At 30.6% G+C, this 14,417-nt stretch overlaps 1 protein-coding gene across 1 annotated transcript; it reads left to right on the forward strand.

The window, feature by feature from the left end:
• Positions 1-491: 491 nt before the first annotated feature.
• LOC110112096 lies at positions 492-6,064 on the forward strand. Its single transcript, XM_020844190.2, has 5 exons — positions 492-646; positions 3,510-4,347; positions 4,445-4,603; positions 5,206-5,470; positions 5,746-6,064. The coding sequence occupies exons 2-5, from the start codon at positions 3,517-3,519 to the stop codon at positions 5,856-5,858; spliced, it is 1,368 nt and encodes a 455-aa protein (XP_020699849.1). The 5' UTR covers positions 492-646; positions 3,510-3,516; the 3' UTR covers positions 5,859-6,064.
• Positions 6,065-14,417: the final 8,353 nt, after the last annotated feature.

Here is a 14,417-nt window from a genome sequence, read left to right on the forward strand (position 1 = left end):
ACTCTATCGCCGCGTATATTCTAGCTAGCCCGCAACAAGTAGTATGATAGAATTTAAATCTTTATGAAAAACTTAATTATTTTAACTTTTTTATGTTAATTAATAATTATTGTAGCAAGCAGTCATATATCACAGTTTATAGAAACTTTTTCTTGAATTTATTATTTTATCTTCAAAAAACCATATCAGATTATTATCAGCAAAGATCATAAACAGCTAGTTTGGATAGAACCAAAAATACAAATGACTTTCTGGCTGATAATTTATATTAAAACAGTTCAGATGTCTGGAAGTCTCGTACAGAATATGAAATCATGATTAAAAAAATATTAATTTTTTAAAAATATTTTATCATTTGTGTGGAAATAATTAGCAATCAATACAGATTTTTAAACTGTATGTACATTCTATAAAAAAACAAAATCAAGCTCCAGAAAAATTAAAATAATATTATTTTTAAAGTATAGTTTTTACTAAACGCAAGTAAGCAATGATCTCATGCACAGTAATAAAAAAATAGTCCACGCGGTGCTGTTCCTGCTCTATTTATACTTAGAACTAGAACAAGTAAATCCGAATTTCTTCCCAGCTGTGAAATCTGCTAGCTATTTTCATAACAAAATCAGTGATTTTCTGTGCTTGAAAGGTGAGTAATCCTCTTCTTTTTCTATGTACCATGTGATGATTAGTTCTATACAGTTTTTGATCATTTGGTTTAGTCAAAGCCAAGAAGATTGGAAATTTTCTTGTTATATTTGTTTTTCAGAAGACTTGTTGATGAAGTTTACTTGATGAGTACTGTGATTATTTAGGAAATCTAAGGGGCTGTTTGGAGGATTCAGTAGATTCATCTGTTAAATACTGAAACTGTTTAGATTTCAGTAAACTGTTCGCAGATCTTCAGAGAAGTTACTGTAAATCTCTTCAATCCTACTTCGTTCTGGAATTTAGTCTGAAATGAAGAAATAACACAAAGATATAAAAAGATAACATATTTTATATAATTGATAAGCTTCAGTTAAAGCGAAGAACCCATAGCTTTTGCTTGATTTCTGTTGTTGCTTCAGAGATTCTGTCAACTTCTGATCAGTTTGAATGGATTGCATAATTCATGCTTTGAGTTTTAGGACTTTTTTTGTATAACAACAAATTAAGATATTGTTTAATTTGGTAGGGGAAAAAGCCAAAAACTTTGCATGGATATCTCAATCCACCAGTTCTGTAAAACATCAATGATGTAGTTTACTTGATGGTACTGTGATTATTTAGGAAATCTAAGGGGTTGTTTGGAGGATTCAGTAGATTCATCTGTTAAACACTGAAACTGTTCAGATTTCAGTAAACTGTTTGCAGATCTTCAGAGAAGTTACTGTAAATCGATCTCTTCAATCCTACTTCGTTTTGGATTTAATAAAGCTGAAATTTAGTCTGAAATGAAGAAAAAAAATAACAAAGATATACAAATATAACAGATTTTATATGATTGATAAGCTTCTGTTAAAGCGAAGAACCCATAGCTTTTGCTTGATTTCTGTTGTTGCTTCAGAAGTTCTGTCAACTTCTGATCAGTTTGAATGGATTGCTTCAGAGTTTTAGGACTTTATTTGTATAACAACAAATTAAGATATTATTTAATTTGGTAGATAGCGATTATATAAATTGTTTCCAGGGAAAAAGCCAAAATTTTACATGGATATCTCAATCCACCAGTTCTGGGAAACACCAATGATGTAGATTTGTTGTATTAAGAAAAAATTTCATTACTCTCTCTCTTTCTAATTTTTATTTTGAGTTAGTGCTGAAAAAAAAAAAAAAAGTTTTGTAAGTGGAATTAATTTCTAGAATATCGATAAGAATTTTTTAATTTTTTTGTCAACTAAGGCTTAAGTTTTTTTTGGAACGGCTTTCTTACTACTTTTTAAAACAACTTTCTAGTATAAAAATTTTAATTTAAATTAAAAAATTATTTTAAAAAGCAATAAAAAAGCCGTCCCAAATGAAGCCTTAATTTGGTAGGACTTTTTTAATGCATTCTAAAGTAGTTTTCTAGTACAAAATTTATTTTTTTTGTACTAAAAAGCTATTTTAGAAAATAAAAAAGTCATCCCAAACGAAACCTCAATTAACTGACACTAAATACTACTACTCTAATTTCATGTGATATTTCCCCAAATAAAGATTTCATGTCATTGAACGAGCAAAAGAGTAAAAATTTTACTTTAGGATTTATAAGCGATTAATCTTCAATTTTTGTAAGATATAAGAATGGACTCTATGAAAAATTATATGTTTATTCCGGTTCTATTATGAGAAAAATAAAAATTTTAAAATCTATGATGGGCTCTTTAAAAAAATTCGAAAAATAAATTTTTATCTCCAAACTACTAAAAATTTTGATTTTTAAAAGCTCCTTATTATCATAATTTTTTTTTAAATAGCATGAATTTTTTTAATTAAATAGAAGTGTAACAACAGTTTATAGAACTCATACAAAAATAAATTAAAATTTACTTTTAGTTTTTATTTGTAGAAATATAAAATCATCATTATTAAAGTTTTTTTCAATCATTAGGCCTTTTAAGATGACTAGAGAGGGAGTTGAAAGTAAACTTGAATTATGGAGGTCAACATTAGAGACTAAAGGTTTTCGCTTGAGTAAATCTAAAACGGAATATATGGAGTGTAATTTTAGTTGTAATAGACCTAGTGAGGGGATTGTGACTTTGGGCGATCAAGTCATTAATAAGAGTACACGTTTTAGATATCTTGGATCTATTGTTTAGATTGATGGTGAAATAGATGGGGATATTATCAGTAGAATTCAAGTTGGATGGTTGAAGTTGAGGAATGCATCGGGCTTGTTGTGTGATAAAAAAGTACCCCTCAAACTTAAGGGAAAATTCTATAAGATGGTAGTGAGGCCTGCAATGCTTTATGATACTGAATGCTGGCCATTAAAAGAGAATCATAATACAAAGTTAAGTGTGTCATAGATGAGGATGCTCAGGTGGATGAGTGGCTTTACCCTTAGAGATAGGATACGAAATGAGCATATACGTGAAAAGATTGGAGTAGCTCCAGTACAAGATAAGATTAGAGAGAATCGCCTTAGATGGTTTGGTCACATAAAACGGCGGCCTTCCAATGACCCGGTTAGGAGAGTAGAGGTATTAGATTGGACTTATGTTAAGAAAGGTAGAGGCAGACCTAAAAAGACTTGGTTAGAAAATATTAGGAATGACCTTTCTTTATTAGATTTAAACTAGAATTTGACCTTTCACAATGGAGAAAAAGGATTCATGTTAGCCGACCCCACGTAGTGGGATAAAGGCTTGATGTTGTTGTTGTTGTTGTATTAGACCTTTTAAGATAACTATAATTTTGTTAGCTTATCACAATTAATTTTTTTTCAATGTTGAGATTGTGCTAAAAAATGCAGAAAGTGGAGGATTAGTTATAATCAAATAAAACAAATGCTTAATCATTCTCAAATCTATTCAAAATTGCAGGAATAGAATGTGGTATTCTCAGTTATGGATAGTACTGTTGCTATCCATTATGTTATTATCTTCTTCTAGTTACATTGCAGCTGGAAGAGTTGAAGAAGAAAATTACTCAGTAAAAACTTCTGTCTTCTTATCCCCTCCAATCTATCTCAAGCATGGCTCTGTACAAGATAAGTACTATCATGATATTCCCTTCCCAAGAGGCCATATAGCTATAAAGAGCTTTAATGGAGAGGTAGTTGATGAGAATGGAAACTCAATACCCCTCCATGAAACTTACCTTCATCATTGGGTGGTAGCAAGATACTATATTCAGAAAGAAGCCAAAGATGGCGATTCAGAAAAGTTCATCTATGCAAGAAATTCTGGTGCTTGCAGAAATCTTGGGCAGTATTTTGGCCTTGGATCAGAAACCAGGAAGACCAGTACTTGGGTACCTGATCCTTATGGTATAGTAATTGGGAATCCTATGGAAATTCCAGAAGGATATGAGGAGAAATGGCTTCTGAATGTTCATGCAATTGATACAAGGAATGTGGAGGATAGATTGGGATGCACAGAATGCAAATGTAGCCTTTATAATGTTACTTCAGATCAGTATGGAAGACCTCTGGCCAATGGTTATGTGGGAGGTCTCCATTGTTGCTATGACGAAACTCAGTGCCGAGTCAAAGAAGGATTCATTAATGGCGGTGTAAGGAAGCTCTATTTGAAGTACACTGTGAAGTGGGTTGAGTGGAATCCAAGAATTTTGCCAGTTAAGATCTTTATACTTGATGTGACTGATACTGGAGATTATCCACCAGGCTCAAGTGCTATGAATGCTCCTTTTAGCTGCAAGGTATGTAGATTTTGTTAAGAAATGCTGAAATTTTAATTTCATGTGGTAGGATTTGATCAGAATTTGTAAGTGGTGAGTAAAACTTGGTTGAATGCAGGTGGAGTACAGTGTACCTTCATGTGATTCATCTAGTGAAGCTAATAGAGAATGTGTTGATGTTAGGAGAACTAAGGTTGTTCTTCCTCATGGTGGTGATATAATTTATGGTGTTGCTCACCAGCATACTGGTGGTGTTGGTTCAGCTTTATATGGAGAGGTAATCAATGGCGTACACTGTTTGGGTTTTATTTCTTCTTTTTTGTCTTTGTTAGCTTACTCTCAATTTTGCAAGTCTTATTTTGATAGTTTTTTTAAAGTCAGAAGGATGATATTTATTATGATGTAAGAGAAGTTCAACATTGATAATAACCTCTAAAGCTCAAACCCCTAGCAACAAATTTCAATGTCCTTCTAAATTATCTAACTACAGGAAAATCTTTCATTACTGGCGGTAATTTCCGGTGGTTTGTAAAATTTTCGGTGGCTTGACGGCTGTTTATAAACCGCCAAAATAAACCACATATGAAATGAAAACTGGAGGCCATTTTCTAGCGACTAAAACAGCTGGAAATTAATGAACCCAAAACCGTGGGTAAACCGTTGAAAATTTCTGACACTCACCTTACCAACAATTTCATTCAATCAAAATTTTTTCCTTCTCAAACAAGACATCGCAGAGAAAGATTTATGTTGTTGACACCAATTGATCAAAGAAAGAAAGTTATAAGACTTGATTAGCCACACCAACAGCTGTAGAGAACCACAGCAATAAGAGCTTGGTTCATAAACTGATAAGAAATTTGTAATCTAATTTATCAGGATGGTCAGTTGCTATGCTCTTCTTATCCATTCTATGGCAAGGGAGAAGAAGCAGGAGATGAGGCTGGCTACATTGTAGGGATGTCAACTTGCTATCCAAAGCCTGGCTCTTTGAATATCAGAGATGGAGAGCTTCTAACACTGATTTCCAATTACAGCAGCTTAAGAATCCACACTGGAGTAATGGGCCTCTTCTACCTTTTACTGGTTGAGCCCCAACCAAAGCTGAATACTTTGTTCTCCCTGCAGCAAGTGACAGTACCATGTAAGCTGTTCAAATTATCTTTTCCTACAGTTTTTCTCAATTATTTTTATTGAATTTGTACTATATAGAGACAAATTTGTCTATATATATACAGATAAGAGAAGAAAACAATATAAGAAAATCTTAGGTTTTGTTTGGGACGGTTTTCTTGCTGCTTCTTAAAGCAACTTTCTAGTATAAAATTTGAAACCTTAATCTCATACCATAATATTGATATGTTAACAACTATAGACTTGATAAATCTAATAATGTTTTCTAATTGTTTGGGTTTACAGATCTTGTAGAGAACTGGTGGGTGATTTTGCTTGCAGGAGGAATAATGGCTGTTGTTGCTGCTGCAATCTATAGGAGGAATGAGACAGATAGCTATCAGATGGTTGTCAGTTAATTAGAGTCAATTAAAGTGTTATTTCTCTATGTTTTATGAATCATATAGTATTGATGGTGATGCTTTCTATGATTTGTGCCATAAATAAATGCATGAGATGCCATCTTTCTGATAGTTATTTATTCTCATGCTCACATTTGAATGCTGTAAATTTGAATGAATGTAAATTAAAACTATAATTCCTCTAAAAAATTAATTCTCGGCTACAAATTGTTCATAATGGAGTCGATGTCGGTTTAGAAAGTTTCTAATTTAAATATTTAGATATGTTAAGGCCTGGAATATTCAGGACGATAGAGAAATATATAGTTTAACCTCTTAGTTTTGTACGAAGATTCAACACACAATCAGATAAAATAAAGGGTGCAACATTTATAAGAGACACCAAAATTTTTACGTGGAAAATCATGAATAGGGGAAAAATCATGAGGCCTGACCGAGTTTGAATGAATCCACTAGTATTTGTAGTTGATTATAAATGAGGCAATTCCTCGAGGGAAAGGCCTTGATTTGATGTAACAAATAGACATCATATGGAGTGCATTACATGGTGGGAATAGGAAAAATCATTGTTGACGTGTTCGTTTGGTCAGAAGGACCATAGTAGGTGGGCGATGGAGGACGGAAAGAACATTATCTGGCAACGGAGGTCGGAAGGACCGTAGTTGGCGGGTGATGGAGGTTGGAAGGACCGTTGTCTGGTGACGGAGGGTCTTGTCGAGCAGCTCAATTTGACTTTAATCATGTCACGTTTCAAAACCGTTTGATAATCCAAACTATGGTTTGACTCTTCCAAATATGCTTCGACTCTTCGATTTGGACCCATTTGGGTTCGGATTGAGTCGAATTTAGTGTCATTCGGTTCATATTTATGAGACGTTTAGTTCGACTGTAAGTTTATTGAAATCAGAGTTCAAATGATCTATGATTTAATTTTTGAAGTTTTCAACTTGATTTTCACTCGAGATTCATGCCCGGTCAACATAATTTTTTCATGATATATCAGTACTATATTAATTAAATCATAAACTAATAATTAACTTTGGTCTATGTATAAATAAAATGTAAAAATTTTTAATGAAAATATAAGAGATCCAACTACTTATATATGGGACTTTGGCCATGTGCTCCTTTTTTTCTCTTCAATTTCTAACATAATTTCTAGTATAACTTGATGTGGTTGATGATTAAAATACTAATAATTTTTATTGTTATCATATTGAACCCATCTAGCACATTTTTAATTCATTGTGATTCTTTATTTATGATGACTTTTTTACTGCTTCTTAAAATAGTTTTATAGAACAAAATTAAAAAAAAAAAATTAACTATTTTACATTGATATAAATATTTTATGGCCTTTTTATATAGTTTGTAATGACAATATGTAATATATTTTTAAAATTTTAAATAGTTTATATAAATAAGAAGTCCCTATTTCAAATGAAATTTTATATTATTATAATAGGAAAAAATTGTTATTGCAAGGCATTGCCTATTGGCCGCTAGTAGGAAAAAAAAATACAATAAAAAACATTTATTATGAATTATGATTGATTATTTTCATTTGTTTCAACAAAATAATAAAGCAATTTATTGTCAAAGTCCTTGCTTATATGTTGTCATTTCTATAAGAAAAGGTGTGGGCCATTAGATGTGAGGTCTTAAGAGAAAGGGAAAGAAGAGGGTGACATGCATCATTTATTGGTTTCGGTTAGTCAAGATGGCTCATGAGCCGACTCGAGTTCGGGCTCCTAGAGTTAAGCTTAGCTCGAGCTTGAGCTCTGACAAGATTAATTAATCGAGCTCAAGCTCAAGCTAGGGGGTGACCGTAGCTCGATTTGACTAGTTTGTATCTGCATGCGTCGTTGTGATAAAATCAAATTTATAAATTATATTTTGAAAATGATATGATTTATTAAAAGTCATCATTTGGTTGGAGATAAACTGATATGAATATTGGTATCAAATTTTAAAAATGTTTTTATATGATTTTATTTTTTATTTATAGTCAACATGAATAAAAAATAAAATTATTATTTCATAGATATATTTTTATTTACAACTTCTTAAGAAAAAAATTATTGAAATTATTGTTTGAGAAGATTTTCTTACTGCTTCTTAAAGCAACTTTCTAGTAAAAAAAATATTTTTTGTTTTAAGAAGCATCAAGAAAAACGTCCAAGCCTAAAAAAATTTTTTTCTAAGAAAATTGTTGGAATTAAGGCTTGGTTTGAAAATGATTTCTTACTGTTTCTTAAAGTAGTTTTTTAGTACAAAAAAATTATTTATTTTACTAAAAAACGGCCTTAAGAAACAGTAAGAAAATCATATCAAATAAAACCTAAAATTGAATGTACTGTTTTTATTCTCATAAAAATGGTTGCAATTAAATGGCTTCCAGTTAACCCTAAGCTCTTAGAAGAAACTTCTTAAATAACCCATAATTAATGACAGTCACATATTTGGAATCTACTCATCAAAAGTTATCTTTTTTGATTTGGACATACTTTAATTTAAATTACATTGAAATTATTCTCCTTTTCTATTCTCTCTCCTCCCCTCTTAGGTTTCGTTTGGGACAATTTCTTTGCTGTTTTCTAAAACGGCTTTTATGAAGTAGTTTATAAAATAGCAAAAAAACTGTCCCAAACAAAGTCTTAGGCTTCGTTTGAGAGGGCTTTCTTTATGCTTCTTAAAGCAGCTTTCTAGTACAAATTTTTTTCATTTTATACTAAAAAGCTGCTTTGCGAAGCAGAAAAAAAGCCATCCCAAACGAAGCCTTAGACTTCATTCGGAACAATTTTTTTACTTTAAAGGTCACAATCATAAATTTTGGTTGGCTACTATTTTTTTGCTACTTTCTAAAAATTTTTTAATAGAGATTTAGGCTTCGTTTGGGACGGCTTTCTTTCTGCTTCCTAAAGCAACTTCATAGTACAAAATTAAAATTTTTATACTAGAAAGCTGCTTTAGGAAGCAATAAAAAAGCCGTCCCAAACGAAGCCTTACTTCTAGAATAGCTTTAAAATTTTATTTTAACTACTGCAGCTTTACAAAACAGTAAGAAAACTATCCCACACAAAGCCTTATTCTCTATTCTCTCTCATAATTATCAAAATCTTATAACTCTAAAACTCTTATAATCATCTCTCAGTATTTTGAGTTTATCTCCCTCAATTCTCCTGAAAGTTGAGAGCTTTAAAATTCTTTTTATTCGTCGTTGAATTTTTTTATAATTTATTGTTCAAATTTTTGAATGATTCTACTGATCATATGAATTGGATCAACTTCATAAGCTAACAAAATCGAGCACATTATTCTATATCAATTTATTTTTAAACCCTTCTATATATATGTATTCATCAACACAGTCTAAAGTATTACTATCTTATTTAATTTAAGGTTTCTTTGATTTGAGGTAAGTGAGTATTAATTAGTCTTTAATTTTACGAAAAAATATTTTATGCGGTCATCAGACGACGTCAAGAGGCGAATCAGGAAGGGTCACTTCATTTTTTTAATTGTGTACCGGTGCTGTGTATCGTTGTATATCGGGTGACGTGGCGCATCTTGATTCGCCTATGAACCGTCCGGTGACCGCACATAAAAATTTATCTAATTTTACATAGGTTTTGAAAAAATTGGTGTTTGATAATTGGATGAAAAAAGAATGAAGAGTAAAGCAACGAAGAAGATGACTTCTCCACCGATCACCACCACCACTTCAGACTGCCGGCCACCACTTTTGTCCTCATTTTCATGCATAGTATAGCTATTTTATATCAAATGAAACAAAAAAAAAAACGTTCATTTGTATTTATTTTTCACTCATCCAAATAAAATTAAAATATTCTTTTTTTTTTTTTTCATTATATTTCTTTTTCAGCAACCAAATAAGCCCTCAATAACATCTCTTTCAATGGCATCAAATGAAGGAGTTTTCATTCCAAATATTTAGTTATATGCAGAATGTATTATTGAAAGCGAAAATTCCTTCAAGCGAAAACTGCATCTTTGAAGCGCCAACTCCTTATATTCAAAGCAATTGAGAGAGATACTATTAGAACTAAATGATATAAAAGTATGATATATATTAGGCGTGTCAATAAATGATCCAATTCGTCAATCCAACCCTTATTCAATCAGAAAATTTTGAATTCGGGTTAACTGGTTTTATTATATGGGTCGAGTTCAAGCTGACTCACAAACTCGCCTTTAATATATAAGTGACTCATTTAATAATATTTTGTTGTATTATTTTGTTTGTTGGAATGATATTCTTATTTTTAATAAATTAATCTAAATTATATTGTTGATAATTTATTATTTTTTTAATCAAAGTGAGTTATCGGCTCATTCAGCTTTCTAGTGAGTTATGTTTAGGTCCATCTTTTTTACCCTCTCCAATATTTCATTCCTAACATCTATACCATCATATAAATTTTAATATTTCAATCATCGCACCTATATTCGATCTATGGGTGATAGACATGAAATATTACAATTTTGAGCGTTAGATATATAAATATCATGATATAAAGTAATATATATATGCGGTGTATGAAAATAAAATTATATTTTTAAGTCGACATATTTATAAAATAAAATTTAAAAAATTCATATAATTTATAATTACATAAAACTAAATAATAAAATATAAAAAATTCATCATTTTGTTCAATTATTTTTTCTAGCTTCAACCAACCACATGAAGCCTTAATAGATTGTCTTCTCCTTGCATTCAACCTTCAAAAAAAATCCCATCTTTCTTTATTGGGAAGAGATATAATTTTTAGATCACTATTATTTTTTTTTTTTATTTTTTTAAGATTATTGTTAACAGGATGAGATTAAATATGGAACTAATTGGAATAATAATAATAATTAATAATAAATTGAAGTTAGAAAAAAAATTTGGTGAAAATGATTGGTTTGATTTTATTTGATTAAGATTTAACATTTCATTCAAATCAACCTATTTTGATTTGCTATGGCTTAGGATTGTTTAGTTGATATAAACGATTTTAAAATATTTTGAAATTATTTGGATGAGTGTAAAATAAATATATGAGTTCTTTTTTTTTTCCCTTAAGAATGTGATGTAAAACTCAAAGATGGTGGTGGTTCGAGGCCGATTGTGGTGATGCTGATGCCAACTGACATTTGCGATATACAATGGAGGCTAGTAGCAAATGTGGATGACCGGCTGTTGCAACATGTTGTGGCAGGTGGCTGGTGAGAAAGGCGATGTCATGTTTCCGACGACGGCGCTTGGCGTGAATGATAGTGGCCAATGATTGATGGTGACGGTTGTGGTAGCTGATCAGCAACATCAGTGACTATGAATTTATGGTGTATTTGAAAATTGATTAAATTTAATGAATCCAAATACTTTAGAATTTCATTGTAGATTATGCATTACAAATACATCAAAATTTCACACTTCATTTACTTTAAACTTATTTTATTTCAAATCAAGCCACCCATTAGAGTTTCATAAAATGGAAATAAATCAAAATCAAATTTATCAAATATATAACACAAATAATTATAAATCTTATATCTAGGTTTTTTTTAATCTAACGGTCCTTCAATTAATTAAGGTAAAATCATAATATTTCTTTATTTAACCATAAAACTTACACATATTTTAATAATTCAGCAATTAAGACTAAAATTATCAAATCAAATTGAGCTAAATAGAAACAAAGTAAAAACTAGAAAAGTATATTCATAAGGATTTAGGGTCTGAAAGAGAAAAGGATTTAGGGTTTATATGCAAATTAATTATTCCGTGCGAATGCTGAACGTCTTTGGGAGACAAACCAAAATGTGCAATACCACCCCCTTGCTCAGTGCCGCTACTCGGTATTGCTGACATGTCACATTCTAGTTGGTCTCCAGTCGACATTCTGTGTTCGGTCTTTGTATATAATAATTTCTCCTATTTGGGACGGCAACAACATTTTATAAAGTTAGTTGTGAAGTTGTTATGAAGAAAACAACTTCTTCGTTATTATGCTTTTAAAAAATAGCTTTCCACCAAAAGAAGAAATCTAAAACGAGCGAGAAAATAGTAAGAAAACAATAGCTAAACAAAATTGAATTATTAACTGAAAAATAAAGCAGCAAAAAAACTATCACAAAGAGATCTTTAGTCATTATCTTAATGCCCATAACATATTTATTCCTCTTAATTGTTGATGCCATTAGTTATAAACAATTAATGGCTTAAATGCTCATTGTTTTTTTGCTGTTATAAGATATGTGAATAGCTTATAGTGGTCGCTAACATTAAAATTTTGTTTGGGATATTTTTTTATTGTTTCTTAAAATAGAATTTTAGTTAAATATTTAAAATTTATGTACAAAAGCCGTTTTAAGAAGCAGTAAAAAAACGGTCCCAAACGAAACCTAAGTCATGACTTCTTATAACTGATCCATTAAATATTTTTTGTAATTATGGTAAAATGATGTGATAAAATAATTGTTATATAAATTAAATAAACCAAACTATATACAATGTAATTCTTATACTAATTTTTTTTCTCCAACAACCAAAAATAATATTATAAGAAAAGCACTCTAAATAAATTAATTTTTCCGAAATTAAACATCACTTATTAGTTATTATATTCGACAATGATGCCATTAATTTATTAATTAATATCAGTTGCATGCAAAATATTTATTGAGTTTGAGGTACATACGAGTCTAATTGGGTCGAGTATTTGCTAAATTGAGCTAAGCTTATTTTAATTTTTATCGAGCTCGAGTTGACTCGAGCTCATTTACTAAGCTCAAACTAAACTCGTTTGAAAATTATTGAGCTTGAGCTCATTTAGAGAGCTCAAGCTTGACTCCAAAAAATATAGAGTTCGAATTGAAACTGAGGCATACTGAGTTGAAGTACAGGCTAAAGCTGCAACTTGTGCTCGATAAATTCGCCTCATAAGCTCGTTAACCAGTCGAATTTGAGCCAGCTCATGAGTCGACTCGGCACACTTTCACCCCTACATTGAGTACTACTATATGACTATATGCCTTAATATTATAAAATATAAATACATAGTAGACCAATAAGTTACAAGTTTTGATGTATTTTCTTATTAAAGTTTATAGCTTAGATGCATGTGGTTGGAGCTTCATTATAGAAGTAAAATTTGTACAGCAACTTTATTAGTCATTATACTATGGAATATTCTTGCTTAAGTTCATACAAGGCGCAATCATGAAGCAAAAGAAATTATGATAGTGTACCAAAAGGCATAGTACAAGAATATGCTTTTATTTTAGTGTCAATAATTATAGCTTAATAGATTTATAGTTCCATCATAGTTTATTAAAGTTTTATTTTTTTATATAAATTGTGTACTAAAAAATTGCTTTAAGAAGCATTAAGAAAATAATCTAAAATAAAGCCTAAAAATGGTCTTGCTTTATTTGTGTGAGCTGAGAAAATTGGCCTATCCTTGAGTTTACAACAAATGATGTTGGAGGAGGACGAGTCGTCAGCTTGAGATATTATCAGGTCGGGAAAATATTGCAGTGCAAAACATTAACTCATTAAGGATGAGGCCAGTCAAAAAACTCTTGGAGGCGGTGTCCGTGAATTTCACTAGGGTTACAAAAGCATCATTATAGGACAAGGGGGAATACAGGACATTGAAGAAAGAATGTCATAAAAAGATAGCGAGATATGTGGTTCGGCCTTGTAACATATATAGTACAACAATGTGAGGAACGAGTTTGTTATAAAAGTTAAATAATGTGCATGTGAAGGACGAGTTCATTATAAAAGATAAATGTGCAATACGTAGGAGTCCTTTATCAAATAGCAAATACTATAATTCAATATAACCTCATGTTAATATAGTTTTCCATTAATCAACAATTATTATTCATCATAAATTCATTATGATCAATAAATATTATTCAACATAAATTTAGAATAATGTGCCACCCACTATTGAATAATGTTAAATAATACTTCTAATAATTTTCAATAAACTACAAAATAATTGTTCTCTCTCTCTATCCATATATATGTAAAAGAAATAAAATTAAATTTTAAAATATATTTTTCTTTGGCAATAAATAGTTTCAAATATTGAATTTTACATTTATTGATAAATTTTAAAGAAAGGTAATTAAAATTTAAAAATTTATTCCCTAACCTACCATGAACAAAACAGGGCATTGCAATTTGCAAATATACTCTCTCCATTGATAGACAAAATTCACTTACTCAAATCAAGAGAAATTATTCTGTGCGGTCACTGGACACCATTTGGAGGTGAATCAGGACTCACCATATTATTTTTTTGCTGTGTATCAGTACTGTTGTGTACCGCTATATACAGAATGATGTGATGCATCCTGATTCGCCCCTGAACGATATTAAAACTGCTTGGATTAATTTCCTTCTTTTAATATAATCAAAGGAATCGGCCCGAATCTTACATTAGCAAATTCTCCAAATTGACCTCAATTATTTATAAACAGCAAACAACATATGTGCTAGGGGATGAAATTTTATATCAGAATTCTTAATTA

Source organism: Dendrobium catenatum, unplaced genomic scaffold (genome assembly GCF_001605985.2).
Source record: "Dendrobium catenatum unplaced genomic scaffold, ASM160598v2 fragScaff_scaffold_1507, whole genome shotgun sequence".
In the NCBI taxonomy this organism is placed as follows: domain Eukaryota; kingdom Viridiplantae; phylum Streptophyta; class Magnoliopsida; order Asparagales; family Orchidaceae; genus Dendrobium; species Dendrobium catenatum.

What these genes read in the sequence shown, in the direction of transcription:
- LOC110112096 (XM_020844190.2), top strand. Translation starts at nt 3,517, where the DNA reads ATGTGGTATTCTCAGTTATGGATAGTACTGTTGCTATCCATTATGTTA. An exon ending in ATGCTCCTTTTAGCTGCAAG is followed by an intron (nt 4,348 to 4,444) that starts GTATGTAGATTT and finishes GGTTGAATGCAG; the next exon opens with GTGGAGTACAGTGTACCTTC. An exon ending in GCAGCAAGTGACAGTACCAT is followed by an intron (nt 5,471 to 5,745) that starts GTAAGCTGTTCA and finishes TTGGGTTTACAG; the next exon opens with ATCTTGTAGAGAACTGGTGG.